The sequence below is a fragment of the Bidens hawaiensis genome, unplaced genomic scaffold (assembly GCF_021521415.1).
Source record: "Bidens hawaiensis isolate Kalapana, Puna unplaced genomic scaffold, B.hawaiensis_p1.1 tig00020021_1, whole genome shotgun sequence".
Classification (NCBI taxonomy): domain Eukaryota; kingdom Viridiplantae; phylum Streptophyta; class Magnoliopsida; order Asterales; family Asteraceae; genus Bidens; species Bidens hawaiensis.
In genome coordinates this window covers 301,031-327,778 of record NW_027493040.1, presented here as the reverse complement: position 1 = coordinate 327,778, position 26,748 = coordinate 301,031, and the positions used below count along the sequence as shown (strand labels likewise).

General features: G+C 42.6%; 1 protein-coding gene and 1 pseudogene across 1 annotated transcript; one reads left to right on the top strand and one right to left on the bottom strand.

The window, feature by feature from the left end:
- The first annotated feature begins 1,573 nt into the window (after positions 1–1,573).
- LOC143559679 (uncharacterized) lies at positions 1,574–3,744 on the top strand. The gene is made up of 4 exons (XM_077048178.1): positions 1,574–1,865; positions 2,255–2,404; positions 2,646–2,711; positions 2,892–3,744. Exons 1-4 carry the CDS (start codon positions 1,710–1,712, stop codon positions 3,558–3,560), a joined length of 1,041 nt encoding a protein of 346 aa, XP_076904293.1. The 5' UTR covers positions 1,574–1,709; the 3' UTR covers positions 3,561–3,744.
- A 633-nt stretch (positions 3,745–4,377) lies between these two features.
- LOC143559695 (S-type anion channel SLAH2-like) lies at positions 4,378–26,326 on the bottom strand (annotated as a pseudogene).
- Positions 26,327–26,748: the final 422 nt, after the last annotated feature.

Below are 26,748 nucleotides of genomic sequence, written 5' to 3'. Positions count from 1 at the left end.
ATATTTACATCTGAATGGTTCCATTCAGATGTAAACAAACAACCCCCTAATTTTAACCATTAAGATGTTTTTCTGTCTGGAACCAAACAGTCTGAAGTCTGAATGAATCAGATGTTTACATCTGAATGGTTCCATTCAGATGTAAACAAACAGCCCCTAAGTTTATAAACGAATCGAACGCTTAGTGAACTGTTTGGTTGTAAGTTCGTTTATACTTGTTTATTTAATGAACAGATGACCATGAGCAAAATGTTATGTTCATTTAATTAAACGAATGAACATGAACGAATGTTTTATTTGTTTTTTTCTTTTTTTTGTCCGTGATTATTCGTTTATGTTCGTTTATTTATGATCGTTTAACCACTATTTCAGACTAGTGCAATTTATTATAATACGTGATGATGAATCATGGATGGTGATTTGAAGATGAAGATTGACTTGGTTTCAAAGTTATGTAATGGAATAAGCTTTAATTTATATGTGTTTGATAATTTTTGACATCATTGAATACTTTAATCTATGTAAGAGCATTCACGAAAGGTTTTTATACTTACGTAAGTTTTTTATACTCTATGGAGTAATTCTAAGTGGAAGATAGAGAGAAAGTTATGTTTATAAGTAAATTTAAATAAATACTATTTATCACCTATAATTTTTTTTAATGTGTCCGTAAGTGAATAAGAGAGAAAATATAATAATAAAAAAAATATTATTTGATTAAAAATGAAAGAGAAAATGTAATATTTTAATGTAACTATAAAGATGAAAATAGAGAAACTACTAAAAATGCTCTAATGAAATAGATTTAAATTGGTTTCGTTTATGATTATTTGTAGGGGTATGTGTGGTGCGGTTTTTGGCTAAAACTAAACCGAAAACCAAAACTTCAGTTTTTGAAACCGTTTGGTTTCGGTTTTTTCGGTTTTTGTTTTGGTTTCGGTTCGGTTTCGATTTTTGCCATTTAAGCTTGAAAATTTTAGGCTGAAAAAAAGTTGACAAAAAATAACGAATTTAGGTATAAATAATTTTGTTAATTGTAAAATAATAGACTGTCATACATTTGATTAAAAGTATTTGAGTTACATATTTATTAAATTCTTATAAATTACTTAATATAAAATATAAAAAACAAAAATTTAGGAATTCGGTTTGGTTCGGTTTTTCGGTTTGTTTACATGCAAAACCAAAACCGAACAGTTAGTGCGGTTTTACAAAAACATAAAACCAAACCATCGGTTTTGTTTCGGTTCGGTTTTTCGGTTTCGGATCGGTTTTTCCGGTTTCTTGCACACCCCTAACTGTTTGTTTATATTCACGAAGTGGTTGTTTAGAATATTAAATCACGAACATGTTTATTTTCCTAAAGAACGAACGCGAATAAAAAATCCCGTTCATTTAATTATGTGTGTAAAATTAAAAGAACAACACGAACACGAGTACCGTGTCCATAAAACCCAATGTCATAATGACATTTAACCTTTTCCCATCCCCTCTTTCCTGGTAACCTTCGCCGGAGATTCCTTCCTCCGATATCTCCAACCACCGTCGCCGCCGCCCTCATCCATCACCAACCAACCGCGTCAAAGCCATTTCAACCACCGTCTACAACATGTACCAACAACCCAACTAGGTTTTTACCCCTCTAATGCATCAGCAACCACCACCAATTCTCCACCGGAATTCAATCAATCCGGCGAAGCCACGTCATCATGTCCGTCGCTCCGTCGCCGTGCTGCCACACGCTTTCTATCGGCTCACTTCCTTCTACTGCCGGAGCTGGTAGTACTAAAATCTTGAAACCCTATGTATCATTCAGACGAACCAATCGATTCGTACAGTTATCTTCTTCCAAGATACGGACAAATGTAAGCTCAAGTTCGATTTTTTGTCCATTAATTGATTGTAATCGTGTTTATTGTTGACTTATTATGACCATAATTTTGCCCAAATTGGTTATTATTATTATTATTATTATTGTTATTGTTAATGCTATTATTGTAGTTTGTTGTGTTGTTAATGTTTGTTAGAACAAATTCACCATGACAACACATATCAAAAGTTAAGCTTTCTTGGAAATCAAGAAACAGTTTTTACCAATCTGTTGATGTGATTCTAATTTTAACCTCGTTCATCGTATTTTTTTTATATTTGTTGTTTGGATTAATAACATAACATAAAATGAATGCATTTTGTATATCCTTTTTGAAATACATTTAATGGTACTATTTTTTTTTAAATTGTTGTTTATCTGTAGAATTGGAGATTTTCATGCTTTAAACACGATGAATCTTCTTTGGAACATACCGTCCCCGAAACTTCAGAAAATAAGTTGCCAGAAAAGAAGGTGGAATTGGCGGGAGAACAACCAAATGTGAAGCATAATTGGGTTTCAAACTTCAAAAAGGTAGCTTTTTTACCATCTTTGTGTGTGTGCGGGTGCGTTTATTTGGTATCTTATTCAAGTAGTTAGTGTAGTTATTACAATTTTAGTATGCGTTGAATTGTTCGCTTCTTTATGTCCCAATTTATAGGGAGAAAAGGGTTTTGCTCTTTAAGTTCTTTTATACATATGCTGTTATCAACCCAGTTGCATGTTGCCCAACTTCTGAGTTAGTATATGGTTAATAAGTGGATGTTATTTACAGGTTGCATATGGTTTACTAAGTACAGAACCGTGGGCAGTTCCATGGACAGCTAAGACCATTTTGCAGGTGCAGCTTTTTTTCAGTTTTAATACCATATTGTTTGCAGTGAGTTAATACCATTATTCGTCTAGCATAGTCAAGTGGTTTATGAAAGTTCATTTAATATGAAAAGTGTTTGAAATAGATCATACAAGATGGATATGAAACGTGTATCCTTCCAACAAATAACAAATGTTAACAATGCAGGTAATGCTCCTATGGATCACCTCATTTTGGTTAGTAGGCTCTTGGATAATACCATTTATAGCCCACACAGCAGGTTTCAGAAAAGAGTTCCTAACATACAGAGGACAAGCATTATACAGTCTTTTAACCGACATTGTGGAGGGCTTAACCGGAATTGCAATTCTCAAACTTTGCCTCTCAAGCTTCCGCCCTCTTTCATCCGATTGGTTCAAGTTCACCTTCAAAGGAAACTGGTATTTTGATGTCGGTTTAGGATGTTTAATGTTTCCTTTGGTCAACCGTCTCTCACAAGTCAACCTTAACCTGGTACCCATGCCTCCACCTGCTCCCATCACGGTTTCCAATGTCGAACAGTCGATAGTTGCACGCGATCCAATGGCAATGTTGCTTTATGCGATTGTTGTTTCTGTCTGTGCTCCTGTTTGGGAGGAAATTGTGTTTAGAGGGTTTCTTCTTCCTTCGTTAACAAGGTATATGCCTGTTTGGTGTGCGATTTTTATAAGTTCAGTAGCGTTTGCATTGGCTCATTTCAATATGCAAAGAATGTTGCCACTTGTGTTTCTTGGGATGGTGATGGGGACGGTTTTTGCACGGTCAAGAAACTTGCTACCGTCTATGTTGTTACATAGCCTTTGGAACGCCTTTGTATTTATCGATCTTATGAGGTGATGTCATATTTGTTTTGACTATTGATGTAATTGTAACCGTATCGTTTTTATTGTTTTTCTAAGTTAGATGTTTGGTATGCTGTTGAAGTAGTATAGGTTCATTTGATGTCAAATTGGATGTTGGTATGTGTAAATTAATGTTAAAAGCAAACTGATAATGGATGTTATAAAATCAATTTTCGATTTTAGTTATAATTTGTTTAATCTTTTACGGTTAGTCCTAATAAGTGAAGGTACTTATTTACTCCCGGTTACAACTCTAATAAAGAGAGGTCATTTTTATAGATGTGACATGAGTGAAGCTAGTCGTTTGCGGCTTGTCCAATCATCAATTTAAATGCATATGATACGTGTTAAAAAAACCCATATTAGCTTTTCACCCGTCTACCATTATCAAATGTTCTTTCGATGAAATTAACTAACAACACGTCATTATCATACGCATGTGATACGTGACACGAAGTCCTGTATAAGCTTTAAACTCGTCTGCCATTATCAAATGCTCCTTTGGTGACGGTTAATTGACATCACTTTAATATTATACGCATGAGATACGTGACAAAGTCTTGTATTAGCTTCAAAGTTGCATTATATTGATGTCACATGTTGTGAGTTGTGACTGGTGGTCACCTTTTACGAATCGCTCCTTCAATGGGAGAAGCTCCCTGGTCCCTACACCCTTCGATGAAGATATTCGATAGGTTGACTCGTCTACATTATCTTACGAATGTTTATTAAGCCATTAAAAACCGGTTTCTGATTTAACCAGTCTACACAACTATCCTGTTACCAAAACCAATATACAAAAAAGTTTTTCACAAAACATTATTCCAAAATATTAAGAAATGTCTCAACAAGCACATAGGTAAAATACAATGAACATAACTTACAACTCACCAACCATTATTATTATTAGCATTATAATCCTCACACTCTATAAACATCCAACATCATCGGAAAATGGAAGCCATGTTCCTCAATTGCATCATAAGTTCATAACTAACTCCTCAAAAGTCAAACCACTTCATGTCAACGGACGTTGACTTTCAACATCTGTCTCTTTCACATTCATATCAACCTCCACATCTTTCTCATTTGAAGTCACATACTTCAGGTAATGTTCAATGTCATTCTCTGAGCTGCCAGTCCTTCGGTGGAACCACTTCCGGACAGTTGTGGGCTTGCGGTCACTGATCGCAATGGCAATGTCGTTTGGGAAGAGATCCCTCATCACAAAAGCACGCAGAATTGTGGTCACAAGTAAGCCGAAAACCGTCAGTGTTGCAATCACCGAAAGGGTGACTGTTAGTATTTTAGTGAAGGTGTTTGGGACTTCGTTTGAGTATCGGATTGTGGCGATTGCAGCTCCGGTCATCGGAAATGTATATGCCCACCATGCCAATGAGAATGTGAAGCCTCTAAAGAAATTCACTCTAACTGCCTGTATAATTATATCAAACAATTTTTGTCAGCTCAAAATGTTTTATTGTTACTGTTAATGTAAATAATATGGTTTTTTGTTGTAAATGATATGGGCTATTTATTTATAGGATTGAAAAACTTATGATCGATATAAATTAAATAAATAATATGGGCTTGTTATATAATCAGACTTGAAAAAAACAAAATTCGATTTAATTTGGGTGTTAGTTTTCAAGAGGAAGAAGAGACGTGCGTTTCATTCTCTTCAATCTTATCTTTGATTGCTTTTTAGGGAGTTGGGTGTACTCGAAGTACTCGGAGTGTACTCGGACATGGTAAATATAAAGAAAATTATTTTTTGGATACTATATATATGTCGAATATGGTAAGTTTACTAATATTTATAACAAAATAAGTGAATATCAATATAAATAAGAGAAATACATTTTTAAATAATAAAATATTCAAAAAATTGTTAAATCATTAATTAAAAAAAGGGTCGTTATATTCAAACACCACCCCCATGGTGTGTTAACAACTCTATACGATTTGTATAGGGGCTATACGACTCGTATAGCCCTGATCATATGACTAACTAATGTACGGATGACAACTTTTCCCATCTATACGGGTCGCATAGCCCCTATACGAGCCGTATAGGCTTTAAATACCTGACACTCTCCAACACAAAAAGACAATAGTTTGCACCTATACGGCTCGTATAGCTCCTATACGAGCCGTATAGATGCATATGGTGTCTAGATAACCTATATGGTGTGGGAATAACCTATGCCTTAAAAAAATATGATATTTGTTCTTTAATATTATAGAAATATGAATTATGTTTTAATTTTTTAAGTCAAATTCGGCCCAAGTTCACCGACTAGATGTGATTTTGGCTGAGTTTGACCACCTTTGATAGATTCTTAGTAACTAGGCAGAGTTAAATAAACTCGCCTCGGTGACATACCTTGTAGCGAGCACTCAGAGAGTATATACAGTTTATAAAATTTTACAACATTGGTTTTAATAAAAAATTTGCCATGAATATAAACAGTTTATAAAATTTTAACTAACCAGAGAGAAATAGAGGAACATGGCAAGGAAGTAAGCGATTCGCGACCCACAATCGAATGACCCATTAATATTAGCCCACGCAAGCGAAGCAACGCTCGGAACAGCAATAAATAGAAAGAAAACCGGATGAAGTTCTTTAGGCAAAGTTTCGTTAGTCGGAAGCCTTTGATACAAAGTCACAAACAACACCGTATAATGAGCAATGCCAACCGCAAAGAAGAAAATAGGACCTTCTTTTAACCCCATAGAAGCACCCAACAAGGCCCCCACGAAGTTCCCGACAATGGATAAATGGTTAACCGGATTCGCCACCTTGGACAACCGTCGCTGCCCACCCGACTTCCACTGCCCGTAAATCTTGACATCCATGATGAAAATAGGTGTCATGAAAATGTACCTGTAATATGATATAATATGGATTGATTAATAAAACGTTTCATGCTCCTCTGCAGTCAGAGGAGTAGAAAATCGGACGCTCAGAAAACAAAAACAAAAAAACATAAAAGAAAGAACAATAATAATAATACCATAAAACATGTGGTATGTGTGTTGAAACAGTTGGTGGAAGTCCAATGGCTAGAAATAGTAATGAGACCCATGGGGCGAAGAAGAAGTTGACTCGGATCGGGTGGTAGTATTCTCTGCGAACGGCTTCGAAGTAGAAGATGAGTTTGAGAATGTATGAAGATGCCACGACTGCGAAAAGAGCGACCGCAATGCACCATAGTATTAAGTTGATCTTTGGACTTATGTGTAGGAAGTGTGTTGAAGGTGTGGAGGATAAGTTTTTCCACATTATGGCTTGGCTGCTTACGCCGAGGCATATACCGAATGATGAGATTGGAAACCGGAGAAGAAACGGCCATTTCTTGTCTTCGGGTAGAATTAGTTCTTCTGATGGCTGTTAAAGATCATAACGAAAATGTTAGGTTGCCTCGAAACAAAAACTAACAGTTTAGTTTTATGTTTTAGTAAAAATCAAATTATAAGTCCAGTTTCAGATTTGTATTTAATTAAAAAAAAAGAACCAAACCAAATGTATAGATTTTCGGGTTTTTTGTTTTTACTTTTTATTTTGAATGTTATATAATTTACAAGTTTTAATAAAAAGCATTATCCAAATATTTTAGGACAAATACATAATAATCAATTAACTAACTATTTACTAACAAAAAAAATTGTGTTCAAATTCATTAAATTGAGACAATTGTTTATTTAGTCAAAATTTTAAAGCCCAAATGATTAATGTTCCCAATGATTAAACCAAATATCATAGATTGAATAGTTTTTTAAAACTCAAAAATCGAACTTTTGGTTTGAGCCCATAACGACCCAGACCGAGCACACCCCTTTGTGCTAACATATACTGAAGAAACACTAAGTGACCCCGGGCAGATTATAGGTAATCTGGGGGCTAAGTAATGTTTCCCACGAAGGTTAGGTCCAGCAGAGTAAGTTGTACTTCAGGGAACCTGCAAAACAGACACCGTAAGCTCGTCACTGAGAAGGGGGGGGGGTTCCTCCTTGTGACCACCCTCCGGCGTGAGAATCAGTCTATCTTGCTCTTTGAATATAAAAGTATATGAATACTATTAGAGCAGTTATCAAGTAAGTTATACGAGATCGTAGATGATGAAATGATAATACCATTTGCTGTCTTTTATAGCCGAAGGTGGGTTTCCAAGGGGTTTAGCCGGCCCAACACGCTACCAACTGTAACCTATGCACGTGCCCTACCTGTGAGTGGTGGATAGGTAGCGGCTGACACAGAGCAGGCGTGCCGTGCACTCTTCGTCTTCTACCAACTGCAGGCTAGGCACGTGGTCTGGCAGGAGTTGGTGGGCAGGCGGCGGCTATTGGTCACAGTGCTGTGGCGTGCTGTCTGCCACGCTGCTGTCAGTGAGCTGTCGCATTCTTGGTCAGATCTTTTGTCTTTACCTCGTCAGGTATCACGCAAAAGATCCTCCATCATACGGACTGGCCCATTTTGGCGGGAGTTTTCCCCCTCCCGCCTTTGCTCATTCTTTCAGGTGACACTGAATATTTGTAAGTGTTAAGCCTTATGCGTGTAGCTATGCTGTGCGGGTAGCCTTCCCTGATGGCTTGTATCCGCAACTGCGGGAACAGGCGGGTTACTTTACCATTGGGAGGCTTTTCCCTGCGTATGCAGCTTGCATACTGCGCGTAGGCTTCTCTGAGCATGGTGGGTCCTGCGGGAGTAGATGGTCTTTGCGCAGACATCCCTGTTCAAGGTGAGTCATGCGGGACCAACTGAGCCCTGCTGGGACCTACCTCTTCAAGTCCCCCCAGTCCAATGTTCTTCTCACGAATGTCTAATAAAGTGAGGTGAATTTTTGGACTTAAGCAAAGGGTTTTGAAAAGGGGTTTTTGTAAGGTTTTCCATGGGGGTTCTTCCCGCGGAAGTCCTTGTCACTTGCAGAAATTCCCGAGTTTCCTGCTTGGTCTTTGGGTATGATGCGGGTAGGTCTGTAACCTCCTCGCAAGTCAGGAGCATTGAGTCTTAGTTGTGCGGATTCTCCCTGTGGTTCTGGTAGTTTTTGAACATAGTGATCAATTATGTTTAAACCACCAATTCCATCTTGGAGCCTCAAACAACGTAGTACTCGATGTTCCCGCAATGCGGGGATATTACTTCCGTTTTCACAAGCATTGCCCAGAAGATCCTTCCTGGTTTCAATTCTCAGCGGGTGCTAGGTATGTGAAGGGTTTTGCCTTTACACTGTACCTGCGTCCGTCTTACGGTTACTTTACTTCCAAGGTATTCCTGGCGTCCATTCCCTGCGGGTGCTAGGTATGTGAAGGGTTTTGCCTTTACACTGTACCCGCACCCGTCTTATGGTTACTTGGTTGCCAAATATTTTGGCTTCAATTCCCTGCGGGTGTTAGGTATGTGAAGGGTTTTGCCTTTACACTGTACCCACACCCGGCTTATGGTTACTTGTTTGCCAAGGTAAGGGGTATTTTCCCGCTTACTTTTTTGAACCTTAGTCTTCAAATTTTTAAATTTTGAAATTTGAAGAGTTGGATGGATCAATACCTCAAACGTCGTGCGACGGTTTCTTCTGACTGTGTCAGGACGTTGGTCCCAGCAGGGCTCAGTTGGTCCCGCATGACTCACCTTGAACAGGGATGTCTGCGCAAAGACCATCTACTCCCGCAGGACCCACCATGCTCAGAGAAGCCTACGCGCAGTATGCAAGCTGCATACGCAGGGAAAAGCCTCCCAATGGTAAAGTAACCCGCCTGTTCCCGCAGTTGCGGATACAAGCCATCAGGGAAGGCTACCCGCACAGCATAGCTACACGCATAAGGCTTAACACTTACAAATATTCAGTGTCACCTGAAAGAATGAGCAAAGGCGGGAGGGGGAAAACTCCCGCCAAAATGGGCCAGTCCGTATGATGGAGGATCTTTTGCGTGATACCTGACGAGGTAAAGACAAAAGATCTGACCAAGAATGCGACAGCTCACTGACAGCAGCGTGGCAGACAGCACGCCACAGCACTGTGACCAATAGCCGCCGCCTGCCCACCAACTCCTGCCAGACCACGTGCCTAGCCTGCAGTTGGTAGAAGACGAAGAGTGCACGGCACGCCTGCTCTGTGTCAGCCGCTACCTATCCACCACTCACAGGTAGGGCACGTGCATAGGTTACAGTTGGTAGCGTGTTGGGCCGGCTAAACCCCTTGGAAACCCACCTTCGGCTATAAAAGACAGCAAATGGTATTATCATTTCATCATCTACGATCTCGTATAACTTACTTGATAACTGCTCTAATAGTATTCATATACTTTTATATTCAAAGAGCAAGATAGACTGATTCTCACGCCGGAGGGTGGTCACAAGGAGGAACCCCCCCCCTTCTCAGTGACGAGCTTACGGTGTCTGTTTTGCAGGTTCCCTGAAGTACAACTTACTCTGCTGGACCTAACCTTCGTGGGAAACATTACTTAGCCCCCAGATTACCTATAATCTGCCCGGGGTCACTTAGTGTTTCTTCATTGGCGCCATCCGTGCATAAAGCTAGAACTACATCTTTCTCCAGTTTTTCAAAACTTCCAAGATGACTAGAGAAATTCCGGTAACCACAACCCCAGCCACTGGGGTAAACACCGGCAACACAATGTTTACAAACACTACCCCAGCCACCCAAGCTGGGGCAAGTGAAGTACATTTTACGAACACTACCCCAGTCACTCATGTAGGGGCAAGTGGAGTAAATATTCCACTGGGATTCACTGATACCCAGCTGGAAAAACGAACTCGAGCCCCTCGCCAAACACTTGATCAAGTGAAGGCATGGGCCGAGGCACGTCAACGAGAATTTCAGGCTGAGTTGGACGAACGCTTGCGTTCAGTCCAACAAGCTGAGGAATTCGGTAGTACTCGCCAGCACCTCAACATGAGTAGTGAGTACGAGCACTCGGACGACGAGAGGGAAGACTCCGACACCGACGCGAACCCTCGCCATAGGGCGAAAGGGAAGCGTAAGGAAACGGATCCCCAGCCAAAAAGGAATTTTGGGGAAGCATTCCAACCAGTCACGGAAAAAAGCTCGCGTGACTTCTCCAAGGCCTTTAGACCTACTGCCACAAACGCAGGAAGGTCAAAATTTGCAAGGGACATTGCAGAAGGGTAAAGACGGCATGCCATCTACATGGGATGCCATAATGACGGCAGCCAAGCGCTTCGCCGAAACGGAGAAACAGCTGGGAAGAGATCTCCCCCAGAATACAAACCTCTACACACAGAGGACAAGGGAGAACAATGTGAGAACCGCCCGGCTAAACAAAAAGAGGCGGCAAGGTATTTGGCAGTCAAGGATAAACTTTGACACCCCCTCAAGCTCTCGCCCTCTGGTTGGCGGAAGGGACAACACGCACCCTTCGAACCGGAAAAACCGTTGGACGCCACTCACCAAGAGCGTCACGGAGATATTTGCCACGGAAAAACTGCCATGGCCAAAAGCCCCAGCGATCCGACAGAAACCCAATGCGGATCAGAGCAAGTCTTGTGACTTCCATGGGACAAAGGGCCATAGCACTGAGGAGTGCACATCCTTGAGGGACATCGTCGAGACATTCGTCAAGGATGGGAGGCTCGCACACCTCGTGGCATCTATCAAGAAGGGAGGAAGGAACGACAACAGGTACAGGGGTAACGGACGAAAGCCCGTCGACATCAGCATCAACATGGTCCATGGTAAGGTCAGAGGAAGAAAGAGACCGATGACCGAACCATGCGCATGGAAGGAAGCAGAAGTGCGCTTCCCGCGAGTGCCGGGAGGCCCAAACAAAGAAGGCCCCATTATCATTAAAAGCCAGCTGGGGCACTACATCACCTCCCGCACCCTCGTTGACAATGGCGCATCGTCGACAGTGATGTACAGGCAGTTCTTCGACAAGCTCGATGATGAAGACAAGGAACGCCTGGAGACGGTCTACGCTTCAATGGAAGGGTTTGACGGCAGCATGAACACTCCCTTGGGCATCCTATCTTTCCCCGTCACTCTCACCGATGGGAATTATTCACGCACGGAGGATGTGGATTTTGTTGTGATGAAAAAACCACATCATACGTATGACATCCTATTCGGGAGAGACGGGATGGCAAGATTCAACGCCGTGGTATCCTCAGTCCACGGCATGATGGGATGGCCAACAACTGAAGGCGTAGCGATGATCACGGGCATTCCCCAGGTATGCATCGCATCTGTCTCCTCTAAACCCAAACCGAAGATGGCCAAACAAACCATCACTGAACCTGAACAGTGGGCATTCAATGGGAAATATCCCGATCAGGCCGTTACCATTGGCCCGACAATTGTTGATCCAACACGCACCTTACTCAAGCGCTTACTGCAGCGAAACGCAGACATCTTCGCGTGGACACCAGCCGACATGACTGGTGTACCCCGGGGAAAGGCAGAGCATAAGCTCAAATGCGATCCGGCCGTTACGCCGATCGTACAAAAGCGCAGAGTAATGGGGCCCGAGCAAACCAACGCGTGCAGAACCCAAGTCAAGGAACTCCTTGATGCGGGCATCGTGCGCGTCAGCAAATATCAAACATGGGTTGCAAATCCCGTAATGGTACCGAAGAATAACAAACAATGGCGCATGTGCATAGATTTCAAAGATTTGAATAAAGCATGCCCCAAAGATTGTTATCCGTTGCCAGAAATTGATCTCAAGGTGGATTCGGTGGCACCATTTCGCCTTAAATGCTTCTTGGATGCGTATAAGGGGTACCATCAAATCCACATGGCTGTAGATGACCAGGACAAAACCGCCTTTCGGACGCCCGATGGCACATTTTGTTATAAAATGATGCCGTTCGGACTTAAGAACGCGGGGTCCACGTACCAACGACTAATGGACAAAGAGTTTCACGCCCAAATTGGGAGAAACTTGGAAGTCTATATGGATGATTTGGTCATCAAAAGCCCCGAGCCAGAGGCGATGTTGAAAGACATTGAGGAAACTTTCAACACGCTCAGAAAGATAAACATGAAGCTCAACCCGAGCAAGTGTTCATTTGGGGTGGAAGAAGGGAAGTTCTTAGGAGTCATTATTACTAAAGATGGCTTCAGAGCGAACCCTGAAAAGGTCGAAGCCATTGTCAAAATGGAATCACCTACCACCATAAAACAGGCTCAAACACTTAATGGACGACTAGTCGCGCTTAACCGCTTTTTGGCAAACCATGCGGATAGGTCGTTCCCTTTTGTGTCAACGCTAAGAAATTGTTTAAAGAAAACGCACTTCCGCTGGACACCAGAAGCGGAAGCAGCTTTTCAGGAGATTCGATCACGCCTGATCGAACTCCCAACACTCACGGCACCACAAGCGGGGGAGGAGTTAATCCTATACCTCTCCGCAACAGATAGAGCAACCGGGGCAGTCCTGCTTGTAGAACGAAAAGGCATCCAGATGCCAATCTATTATGTTAGCCGCGTGCTGGCAGACGCGGAAACCCGGTACTCTACCCTGGAAAAACTGGTCTTGGCACTTATACACGCTTCACGCAGGTTGAGACGATATTTCCAGGGTCACCCAATCACTATTCTCACCAACTTCAAACTCTCAAATGTTCTAGGCAAACCCGAGTTATCGGGACGTCTAGCCAAATGGGCAATTGAATTGGGAGAATATGCGATTCAATACAAGCCGAGACCAGCCATTAAAGGTCAGGTCCTGGCTGATTTTATTGCAGAAGTCCCCGCTTCACGGGAGAAAGAGTGCCAGGAGGAGGTTCAACCCTCCCCAGCACACGAAATCGATGAAGTCTGGCGACTCTACACTGATGGAGCAGCTAGTAACGAGGGTTCAGGCGCAGGGTTAAAATTAACAAATCCAGCAGGCCAGGAATATACTTATGCTATTCGGCTGGATTTTCCAAGTACGAATAACGAAGCTGAATATGAAGCATTCCTGGCCGGATTGAGGATTGCGCGAAAGATGGGTGTAAAAAATTTGGAAGCCCACGTAGATTCCATGCTAGTGGCAAACCAAATAAACGGGACGTACACGGCTGTGAACGACACAATGGCCCTGTACCTTGCCCAAGCCAAAGCCATCATGCGCGATTTTAATGATTGTAAAGTGATACACGTCAAGCGCAGCGAAAACAAATCTGCGGATGCGTTAAGCAAGCTTGCATCACTGGCCTTCACCCACTTGGGAAAGGACATCCGCGTGGAACTCCTCGAAACACCATCAGTCCCGCACAAGGAAATTTGTGTCATCCAAACCGGTACAGAAACATGGATGACCCCAATAATAAAATACCTTGAAGCAGGAACGTTACCAGAGTCGAAGTCACAGGCAAGAAAACTACGCTGTAAAGCACTGAATTATCAGCTGGTCAATGACACCCTTTACAGACGTAACTTTCTTGGCCCATTGTTAAGATGCGTGGACAACCAAGATGCTGACTACCTCCTAAGGGAGGTTCACGAAGGCATCTGTGGAGTACACGCAGGCCCCCGCGCTGTGGTAGCCAAGCTAAACAACGCGGGATACTTCTGGCCGGGGATGCATATGGACGCGTTGGCATACATCAGAAAATGCAGATCTTGCCAGCTTTACGCACCCAACACGCATCGCCCGAAAAATGAACTTGTTCCTGTCACTTCCTCGTGGCCATTTCAGAAGTGGGCCATTGACGTGACAGGCCCATTTCCAACAGCAGCTGGGAATGTTCAGTTCCTAGTGGTAGCCATTGACTACTTCACCAAATGGATAGAAGCGAAACCTTTAGCCCAAACAACCGCAAAGCATATCAAAAAATTTATTTGGGAATTTATTATTTGTCGTTTTGGACTTCCACAGAATTTGGTAAGCGACAATGGCACCAACTTTGCTGACAAGAAGCTACAGCAGTGGCTGAAAGAACTTCAAATCACCCACACCTTTACCTCAGTGGCACACCCGCAAGGTAACGGTGAGGTGGAAAGAGCAAATAAGAGCATCGTCGAAGGCATAAAGAGAAGACTCTTGGAACATAGATCCGGTTGGGTGGACGAGCTTCCACACGTCCTTTGGGCAAACAGAACGCTGAAGAAGACCAGTACGGGAGAAACCCCGTTCAGTCTCACTTATGGCACTGAAGCCATGATCCCAGTCGAAATCGGTTTACCCTCACCAAGGGTCTTAATCCAACCAGAAGACAATGATGCGGAAAGACGGTTAGACCTTATGCTAACCGAAGAGCGCAGAGACTTAGCCGCCGTGCGTGAAGAAAACTACAAACGACAAATGCAAAAATACTACAACACGCGGGTAAAACTCTGCAACTTCAAGGAAGGAGACTACATACTGCGTAACAACGAGGCTTCGAACCAACAACGCCCAGGAAAGTTGGCCCCGATTTGGGAAGGGCCATACATTATCAAAGAAGTTCTGGGAAAGGGCGCGTACCGGCTCGAAAGGCTCGATGGCACTCCCATCCCTAGAACATGGAATGGAGCTCAATTACGCAAATGTTATATGTAGATCAATTCCAACTTGTAAAGAAAAGGCCTAGAGCCACTTCTAATGGAAATGATTCTCCTTTCATGATGTATTAATAGCTTGTAACCTATGAACTTCCCTTACGGGAAGAAGTAGTTGCGTGTGGAAGGCGGCAATACCCGCATAAACACAACGCCAAAATGTTAAAAAGTTCTAAGGAAAACCTACACGCAGGTCAGATGTAGGTAAAGTTTAGCCATCCTTGTAAGTGCAAGTGACGGTCTTACCCGCACAATCACGAACAAGGAAGCCAAACTTAACTTACCGTCTACCACGTTAAAAGGTTAACTTATGAACACTTAAAAAAGGATAAGAAAAACCTACACGCAGGTCAGATATAGGTCTAAAGTTAAAGCCATCCTACTAAGTGCAAGTGACGGTTACACCCGCACAATCACGAAAGATGAAGCGAAAACTTTAGTCCATTATCAACCACGTTCAAAGGTTTAACTTAATGCCTTAGAAATTTCGAAAAGGAAAACCTACACGCAGGTCAGATAGAGGGTAAAGATTAGCCATCCTACCAAGTGCAAGTGACGGTTTTACCCGCACAATCACGAAGGAGGAGGCGAAACTTTAACCCATCATCAACCACGTTCAAAGGTTCTTATTCTAAACACTTGGGAAATTGCTAATTTAAACTAAGTATGCAAGTCATAAGTTTATAAAGCAAAGAACCCAAGGAAATAACAATCTTATACGCAAAGAGATTAATATTTCACAATCAATTACAAGAATGGCTGGGTAACTACCCGCCTAAAAGAAATCTATACAAGGCTGTCTATCCTAGCAGTGGGAAGGGATCATCAGGATCAGGCTTCAGGGCCACCTCCGCTTGGACCAGCACCGTCAGAGCGCGGCTGCCCAAGGAAAGCCTTAAGGATGCTTAGCCCATCATCAGCAGCAGCAGCTTCATTCACCTTCTCCACCACTGGATGCGGGAAGGCAGCGTACTGATTCACAGCTTGGTCATAAGCAGCTTCAGTATTAACATTGAATAAAGGGAAGTTGGAGGGCGGAAAGCCTCTCTCAGCAAACCCTAGACCAAGCAGGTAGCCAGTCTTCTGCCCATCCTCATGAGAAGCGTTGAGGGCTGCGCTCATTGCATCGTCGTAAGAGGTCTCTGAAAGGACCCGACGCACAACCTACAAAAGAAAATTACAAGTTAGAACATTTTCTAATTACGAGCGGAAAGCGTAAAGAAAAAGATAAAGATACCTCAGGCAACGCTTCTCGAAGCAGCCATTGGAGGGTAGCTTGACTTTCTTTGTAAGCACGTTCGGCTCCGCTTTTATCAAGGTTGGCAAGTTGAACTTCCTTGGCGGCAGCTTCTTCGACGCTTTTGAGTTTCCTTTCAGTACGGTCAAGCATCCCCCTCTGGTCAAGGATCTCCTGCAGCTTCTTGGCATCTTCCATTGCCAAGGCGTCATGCGCATGCTGAAGAGCCTTTAATTTGCATTTAAGCTGCTCATTCTCTTCGCGAAGTGGCTCAGCAACAGCTTCAGCCTTGGCAGCCCTCTCAGTTGAGTTTCGCGCAGTCTCCTTGGCCAGCCGAAGCTGTTCATTCACAGCTTGGGCAGCCTTGGAGCGGGCCTCGAGTCGCGCCTGGACTTCAACCTCGAGGGCCTTGAATGCCCTCTCCTTCTCGGCTGCGGCAGCGGCCAACTGCCGGTTCTCCTCCCGAAGAGCCCGCGCTTCAGATACATCTTTGGCGCGAGCTGCTTTTAACTTGTCGTTTTCAATACAAAGCAGCTCGACGCGGGGCTGCGTTCGGGCCTGGAGAACCCGAAGCTCATTGGTTAGTCTACCCTCTTGGTAGCTAGCCATGGCTTCCCCCAACGCACCATGAGGAGCAGCGTGGCGAGCCCAGTCCACGCACTCCACAGGGGTGCGAAGGGTTGTTCCTCGGCGTATGTTCCATCTTGGAACATACACTTCATTGGAATCCGACACTGCAAAAGAAACAAAGGCAGTTAGGAAAAGATGACAAAAATATACAAAGAAAAAAGAACCCTACGTACCTGTAGGGTCAATAACAGGCCGATAGCCGCCAAACCCATCACCTGAACCTAAAGGAAATCCATCCAACAGGTCAGGCAGATGGGAAGGTGGCATAGATCGGCGGGAAGCCCGGCGCGTACCTGATGGTCCGGCCGTCGGTGCCGGTGGCGCAGGTATAGTGGCAGCCGCCGTGGTAGCCATTGTTGGCGCCGTCTCCTCAGCAACAGTAACCGCCGGCTCCGTGAAAGATGCTGTAAAAATTGCACTCACGGCCGGCGGAGACACCTTCTCAGCTGGAACAGCCTCAGGAAGGCTGGAACCAGCGGAAGCAAGCGTAGACGCCTGGGTCGACGCCTCGGGAAGGCTGACCGAGCCTACCGTCATTGGCGGGGGAATACTTACTCCAACTCCACCCTGGAATGCGTCAACATCCACACCTGCACAAGCAAAAGTGTTAGAAAAATTTATTTGAAACAACAAATCTAGACAAGAATTATGGGGGTACTTACGGGGTTTCTTGAGCTTGAACGCACGGACGAGCGGGGGCGAACCCGATGGAGCCGGCCTCTTGACACCGGTAACCGTCGTCGTCGCTGCCTCCCCGGAGGTAACACCTGCAGCCTCCGGAGCGGTGGTCTCCTCACCACCGGGCTTCCCCGCCACCTCTGCATTATCTGACTCCGAGTCAGATAGGACTACCGGGTCGGCCGTAGAGGCCACCTTCTCCTTGCCTTTCCCGACGGCAGCCTTTTTCTTCCGCACCAGTGGAGGACCTTCTGCGGATTCCTCAGAAGAAGAAATGTCATGAACTCCGGCAGCAGGCACAGCATTGAGAGGTTCAGGGTAGAAGATAGGCTTACCTGGCCGTCGGTGGCTCAGGATCTCTTGGCCTGGCGGGTAAACCTCCACGAACCGACCCGCAGTCTGCTCTAAGATGGGCAACTCGTTCTCGTCCAGAGCACGAGTACCCATCCGCGCAGGACCATCTTCCTCCCGCGGATTCAGGAGCGACTGAAGATCGTTACCCTCTGAAATCAACAAGAAAGTTAGAAAAAATCGTAGTCAGCAAAAAAGAAACAAGACATACCATAAGGGGTAGAGTTCGAACCATATTCAAGGACGATCGGAACCTTATCCGCATTCGCCGCCTTCCACACCCGGCTCATCCCCAGCATCACCATCGCCGACTCCGGAAAACGGAAAACCGGAGACTGGACCCGGGATATCTTCGCGAACCATTCCGCCTCCTCGTAGTTGATGGCGGGAAGGTTCGGAAGCGGCTGGCCATTCTTGAACTTCATGGCAATGGGGATGGCTCGAGCGGATATAAAGAAGAACTCTCTTCTCCATGAGCGAAGACTCCGCTCGGTGGTACAAATCTTTAAACCCTTGATACGGGTTGTAAGAGTGTACCACCCTTGGATGCACCTCCAAGTATAGAAGGTCATCAGGCGGTCAACGAGGGGCTCAAGGCCCAGTATCCGGCACACCCACTCAAAGTGCCGGACCTTGGCAATGGCCATGGGGTGCACCTCTGTCAGGTGCACACCGTGCCTCTCTAGGACACGGTACACAAACTTTGTCAACGGAAACCTAAGGTTCCCGTAGACAAAGAATGCAGCATAAACCCCGATCTTGCCACTAGGGGCATCGTACACAGTATGGTGGGGCTCAGGAAACTCAGGCTCGAGAGACTCGAGCATGAACTTCCTGACGATATACTGGTACAGCTCGACAGGAAGATAACACTGGCATTCGCCAGCAGTCTTCTGATCATCAGCATCGTGAGAAGACATGGTGGAAGAAAGAAGAGATTTCAGAGCAATGCTTTACTGAAAAAGAGAAATTCGCCGGAAATTACTGGAGAAGAAGAGATGAAAGTGGAAAGTGTGAATTGCAAATAACCTTCTCCCCCTTTATATAGCAATCGCAATTAATGCGATGAATTTAATACGGAAGAGAGAGAAATCAAAGGTGCAATGAAACTATGACGCGTGGCAAAAGCAAACTGGCAACAGCTGTCAAAAAGGACGTGTGCCAGAGATTTCGCGGCTACGCGCCCGAAATCCCGTGCCCACGCGCCCGAAATCCCGTGCCCACGCGCCTGAAAAAGCAACTGGAATGACCACATAATGTCATGTCGCCATAACTTCTGGCACGTCCTGACACAGTCAGAAGAAACCGTCGCACGACGTTTGAGGTATTGATCCATCCAACTCTTCAAATTTCAAAATTTAAAAATTTGAAGACTAAGGTTCAAAAAAGTAAGCGGGAAAATACCCCTTACCTTGGCAAACAAGTAACCATAAGCCGGGTGTGGGTACAGTGTAAAGGCAAAACCCTTCACATACCTAACACCCGCAGGGAATTGAAGCCAAAATATTTGGCAACCAAGTAACCATAAGACGGGTGCGGGTACAGTGTAAAGGCAAAACCCTTCACATACCTAGCACCCGCAGGGAATGGACGCCAGGAATACCTTGGAAGTAAAGTAACCGTAAGACGGACGCAGGTACAGTGTAAAGGCAAAACCCTTCACATACCTAGCACCCGCTGAGAATTGAAACCAGGAAGGATCTTCTGGGCAATGCTTGTGAAAACGGAAGTAATATCCCCGCATTGCGGGAACATCGAGTACTACGTTGTTTGAGGCTCCAAGATGGAATTGGTGGTTTAAACATAATTGATCACTATGTTCAAAAACTACCAGAACCACAGGGAGAATCCGCACAACTAAGACTCAATGCTCCTGACTTGCGAGGAGGTTACAGACCTACCCGCATCATACCCAAAGACCAAGCAGGAAACTCGGGAATTTCTGCAAGTGACAAGGACTTCCGCGGGAAGAACCCCCATGGAAAACCTTACAAAAACCCCTTTTCAAAACCCTTTGCTTAAGTCCAAAAATTCACCTCACTTTATTAGACATTCGTGAGAAGAACATTGGACTGGGGGGACTTGAAGAGGTAGGTCCCAGCAGGGCTCAGTTGGTCCCGCATGACTCACCTTGAACAGGGATGTCTGCGCAAAGACCATCTACTCCCGCAGGACCCACCATGCTCAGAGAAGCCTACGCGCAGTATGCAAGCTGCATACGCAGGGAAAAGCCTCCCAATGGTAAAGTAACCCGCCTGTTCCCGCAGTTGCGGATACAAGCCATCAGGGAAGGCTACCCGCACAGCATAGCTACACGCATAAGGCTTAACACTTACAAATTCAGTGTCACCTGAAAGAATGAGCAAAGGCGGGAGGGGGAAAACTCCCGCCAAAATGGGCCAGTCCGTATGATGGAGGATCTTTTGCGTGATACCTGACGAGGTAAAGACAAAAGATCTGACCAAGAATGCGACAGCTCACTGACAGCAGCGTGGCAGACAGCACGCCACAGCACTGTGACCAATAGCCGCCGCCTGCCCACCAACTCCTGCCAGACCACGTGCCTAGCCTGCAGTTGGTAGAAGACGAAGAGTGCACGGCACGCCTGCTCTGTGTCAGCCGCTACCTATCCACCACTCACAGGTAGGGCACGTGCATAGGTTACAGTTGGTAGCGTGTTGGGCCGGCTAAACCCCTTGGAAACCCACCTTCGGCTATAAAAGACAGCAAATGGTATTATCATTTCATCATCTACTATCTCGTATAACTTACTTGATAACTGCTCTAATAGTATTCATATACTTTTATATTCAAAGAGCAATATAGACTGATTCTCACGCCGGAGGGTGGTCACAAGGAGGAACCCCCCCCCTTCTCAGTGACGAGCTTACGGTGTCTGTTTTGCAGGTTCCCTGAAGTACAACTTACTCTGCTGGACCTAACCTTCGTGGGAAACATTACTTGCTCCTCACCACCTCTCGACTTCTGTAGGTTTTTTCTTTTTTTGTTATGTGGCCTTTTTTAAGTAATTGGCTTTCAATCTCATGGGCCTTGATAGTTATGCCTTTCTTTCTTTCTTTTGAGCCCACGGTTAAACTTACTTCTTTTATGAATTCCCTGAGATCATACATAAATATTTATTCCTTTTATAAATAAAAGAAGTTGTTCTTTAATATAATCAAACAATAATAATCAATGAGAACTAGAATCAGTTCTACATTCCCAATATGATATTAAATTTCTAATCATGTTTTTGAGATTAAATGTCGAAACATTAAATATTAATTTTTAAATCGGCTTAATTCGTTATCTCTATAAACATTTAAACTTTTAATATGAACTTGAAAGAGTATAATATATTGAAAACAATCTGAAATACACTTAAAAGTGAAGGAAATATTTATATAATAATATGTATATTTTAGACCACATCAACGGACATTTGGAACGTATAGCAAGCAAACGTATAACCTATTCCCAATAACACCTTATCCGGACAATTATAGCGTATAACTAAATTCACGTGTAACTCACTTATATGTAATGGTCTTATACGTTTAACAAACTTATCCGGTCAACACAAAGCTTATACTCCGTATAACATCATATACACACGAATGACAACTTATACGTGAACATAAAGACTTATACGCCAGACGTACTAATCATCTTTGATAATCTAAATCTTGAATTTGAGCTTGAATTAATCAAAATCATTCGTGCAGAAATGATTATTAGGTAACAATGAACATCTTTACCAAAGAAATTGAAAAATGATCCATAAACCAGAGAGTAATTGAAGAATATGTAATCTGTAATGACGTTGACTAAGAATATTCAAATCTTCAACAATTAACCACATAATGTGTTGTAATCAGTAGAGAATATGAGCCTTTTATTCCGTTACCACTTGAAAGGACATGATTCAGATCATGCATGACATCATTTACGTGTAAACATTATGATTAGGACCGATTAACTTGTTATTGGCTATACTAAACAATATTACGGAATAATATTGTAGAGGATTAACATCACTTTTAAGCTCTGATATATTGATATAACAGATTGAGATCAAATTCAGAACTGTTCCAAATGTTACATATAATGAACATGAAAGCCCTATATATACTATTCCATGTCACGTATAAGTCCATGGTCAGCGTATAAGACTTATGTGCTCCGTATAAGTCTTATACGGTTGATTATGACTTATACGTTCCAAAAAAATTACATAAATGACATTTTAAGCCCTTTACGCAATACATTTGACATTTTTAGCTCACTAGACCTAGCATTAGACATTAATGCTCTAACACCCCCGTTTCGAAAAAAAACTCAACTCAGTTTAGCATTCGGGTTTAGTTTAGCTTTTAGCGGGTCTAGGTTTTTTAGCTTGGGGGGGCACGTTTCATTAACATTTTACACGTAAAACAACAAATCTTATTAACATTTTACATGTAAAAAAACAGTTCATCAATATTTTACATGTAAAATAACACTTTTAATTAACATTTTACATGTAAAACTATAGATCTCTTTAACATTTTACATTTAGAACAACAGTTCTTTAAGATTTAGCATGTAAAAATTAATATTTACATGTAAAATAACACTTTTCATTAAATATTTTAGACGTAAAACAACAAATCACATTAACATTTTACAAGTAAAGCAACAATTATTTAAGATTTTACATGTAAAAATTTAATATTTTACATGTAAAATATCATTTTTCATTAACATTTTACACGTAAAATAGAAAACTCATTAAAATTTCACATGTAAGATAACAGTTCATAAAGATTTTAAATATAAAACAAAACGTTTCTTTATAATTTTAATGTATATTCGAATATTATATACATATATATAACCAACCTACGGTTATTGAGAGAACGTCATAAAGACCAAGATCTAGCTGCTAATACGATACATCAACACAAAATCGATACTTTAAATATATACTTTGTTGGTAAATATGGATGAATACATTAGAGAGAATAATAAGTTATGGAGAGGATAATTTAGATCTATGTACAAGTTCTCTACTAAATTATGAGCATGAGCTCCCTATTTATAGGCTATTTTACAATATACATTAAATACACATACTAGACAACCTATAACTTATTCGATCGCTAAGGACACCGAATCTGTGCACTAACAGACTCCCCCTTTTCCGTAGCTATCGAATACTTTAACTGCAAATCACCAGTCACAAACCGTGCACTAACAGTCTTTCCCTTGCCTGATTATTTTCGGGCTTGTGCAGATAAACAATCTTTATTCTTTTTCAGCAAACCAATAACTTGTAGCTTCTCATATTAGATCTCCCCCTCAAAGTGAGCAACTCTTGGAGATCATCCCGATCATCCACTAGCGTATGATATGGTTCAATCTTTTAACAATCAGCAGCAAGTCATCAGCTATCTGTCAGCACCGGTAAAGAAAACATATCTTTACGTTTTACCTCGTCACACATCTTCGTGAACAACTCGATCATTCAACATCTTTCACTTTGGTTTTCCCTCTATTGATAACGTGTATCCCAAATATACCCTTTGAAGCTCTTCCACATCCCCTTTGCAAAGATGCACTAATGTTTGGGCATAAGATTCAGAGTTCCAACCTCCATTAATAAACCCCAAATGATCAAATTCTTCAATCCAATGACAAGACTCGTATATTCTTCAATAAGATCAACTCGTTCGAGGATCGTTCCCCTCAACAGAAGTAATCCTCCATTTACTCGTAGCCAACATAGTCAGGATCAAAGTCCCTCAAAAAGAAGTAAACGAATAGACACTCGTATCCCACATAGTCAGGTTTCAATCTTGAACAGATCAATCACCAATCGAAGAACACTTGCAGTCTTGAACTCAGTCAAACGTAGCATTGCAAGCATGAATTACCAACCAAATTGAAGTATTTTTTCAAGAAATCTTGCAAACATAGGAAGATGCAAGCTTAATAAACTCAGCTGAAAGTTTTATGTCCCCCTTTTCTTGACAAAATAAGCTCCTCTTCAAATTACTCGTGGGCTCCCCTCGGCCAATTGAAACGCATAAAAAGTCGGCCAAAAAATATATTACCAAAATTTGCACGGAGAGTTTCCAATACGTTAGGAACATCCTAGAAATATTTTTCCTGGCAAAAATTCACCGAAAATTTTTGAAAAATAAATATTATCGCCAAAATTTTTAAAAATGATATCTCACTTACGAGGTGTATTCAGGAAAAAATTCGCGCAAGAAAAATTTTCCCGCCATTTTACTTTTTTTTCGATAATAAAAACTCCAAGCTTAAATTAACAGTGAACAGTGTTCACTATATATAGAAGATGGATCTAGTTCGTTAACATTCCCTAACGAACTAGAATCCACTTCATTACATACATTAAATGAAATATATTTAACGAATAACCCCCTGATTCGTTAAACATCCTTAACGAATCAGAGGGGATAATAACAAAGATCTAGTTCGCTAAACATCCTTAGCGAACTAGACATTACATTAACGAACTATAAGACAAAATAATTGTTTATTACATTAAACAAAATGATAAATACGTTAATGATAAATACAAAGACTCGAGACGCAAAACCGTGTACTAACAGACACCCCCTCGTCTCGAGCTCTTTGTCTTTTTCTTTACTTTACTTGAAATGCTTGGACCGCCAGTCTCTGCAACTATGAATTCCGTTCTCATAACATACACGCACAACGCGTTGGAACTGCATAGCCAGATCATAGTCTTCATTGCGCTCAATCAATATTTTATTCTTGTGTAGCATGTCGTTATCGGTCTCAGTTAAGTTAACCAGCTACATCGGATCGATGATCTTGATCAGCTCGGTCTTCAACCCTTTACCCAGGAAAATGACGGCCTGGCCAGTACGATTGTCATAGTACCATCGGTTGAAAGATAAATAAATGTGTTGATTCATCAGCTTCACCGGAACACGCTTCATCGTCTTCGGCGGCTTTACTTTATGTACCGGCTTGTCCAACCTGTCCTTGGGTCGTTCTCATCAAGACGCTTGCGGATTGGAATCTGTGGCTTAAAAAATTTAATACTGTGGTTTACCTCAAACAATAAATGTTGGTGAAACCACTTTTCATGATGATTCCTGCCACGATTAATAAATGGACGATACGCCAGAGTACGTGCGTCCCATCTCGGTAATGAGAGAACATCAGACATCCTTTCATAGTACTGGACGCCCTTCTCCCATTTGACAATACATACTTTAAGATCAGAATCAAAAAGCCAAGAAACGATATCACCTTGTACTTTTGACACGGCCTTGAATTTAGTCTTCTGGTTGGCTTTGGCACGTGCAACAGCTTCTTCTTTCTGTTCCTGATCCACGTACGGAAATGCATCAATAATCTAACCAACTTTCTTATGACTGAACCATCAAGCAATGTCATCATCAGTTGGATTCTCAAGCGAGTCTAATCTTGTATCAACGACCTTCTTCCCTTTGGTCGTCTTCTCAAGATGATCTTCTGCTTCTTTTACAGTTTTCTCATTAAATACAGGAGCACCTTGATCAACGTTTGTGTGTTGAAACAAGTCAGGATACTCCTCACTAGTGACATCTTCAACCTCGACTTCCTCATCTTCATAAATAAAACTCGTATTCATCTGAGTGAACGGATCATTCAAGATCTCCTCATCATTCTCGACCTCAACATCGGGTTCAGCCTCTAACACGGTCAACTCATCGTCATTCAAACCAAGCAGAATGGAAATCTGCTCTCGTGTTAGAGACTTATCAACAAACTGGCCTTCTTCAATTCATCTCTATTCACCATACTCCTGACCACCCCCGATCCATCCACAAATATAATTGTATCAGCTTCAATCATCTCAATTGGTTTTGCAGCCGAATAATCATGATAAACAATGACCTGCTTGCCCGAATCATAAACCAAACTCGTACCCGCACTAGAAGCTGGGTCTTGAGCTTTTTTATTCTCACGAACAACACCAGACTCATCCGGATCCTCATCATCATTCTTAAGCTTTTTCAGCGTGTCATCTTTGCATGTAAGTTGCAGAATAAGCACCTCTTGTTCCTTGATTTTCACCCCCTGAGACTCAACACTCTCACGAAGGGCCTTTGTATCTTTCTGGAAATAAGCAATATAACCCATCAACTTTCGTTGATTCTCCATCAACTGTTCTTGATTTTGACGATCAGCAGCAATTTGATTTTCATACAGATGATGGAGATTCAAAAGCATGTTAGTTTGACAATGTGTTGGCATGGCATATAGAGATGGATGAACTGGCAGAATTGGTCCCTGAGGTCTATATGGAACAAAATGTGGTTGAGGAGGCATCATGGACGGTGTTGGAGAAACAGTTGATGAAGTAATAGGAGGTCTTGGTATCTCAGCCAAAGCGGTTTAAGGAATCATACCAAGCCTGTCATGAGCAACCATCTTCATCATCAATGTAAGCTCCGGAGTGCTAGTAGTAAGCGGCACTGCAGGGCGTTGTGGAGTGGATGACCTAGGAAGTTGAACTCCAAATGAAATGCCAGCCCCAGCCGACACTCAACGTTTTGATGAACTTTCAGTTGCCAGTTCTTTACCCTTTCGTTTACGTTCTTGTTGAGCTGCAATAGTATTAGCTAACGCAGCTTCAACTGCAGCTTGTGGTTCTCGAAGAGCTGCATCACCATTACCACCATTACCTCCATCATCTCCATCATCACCATCATTGTTTCCACCTTCTCCTCCCTCACGCTCGGAATCCAAGT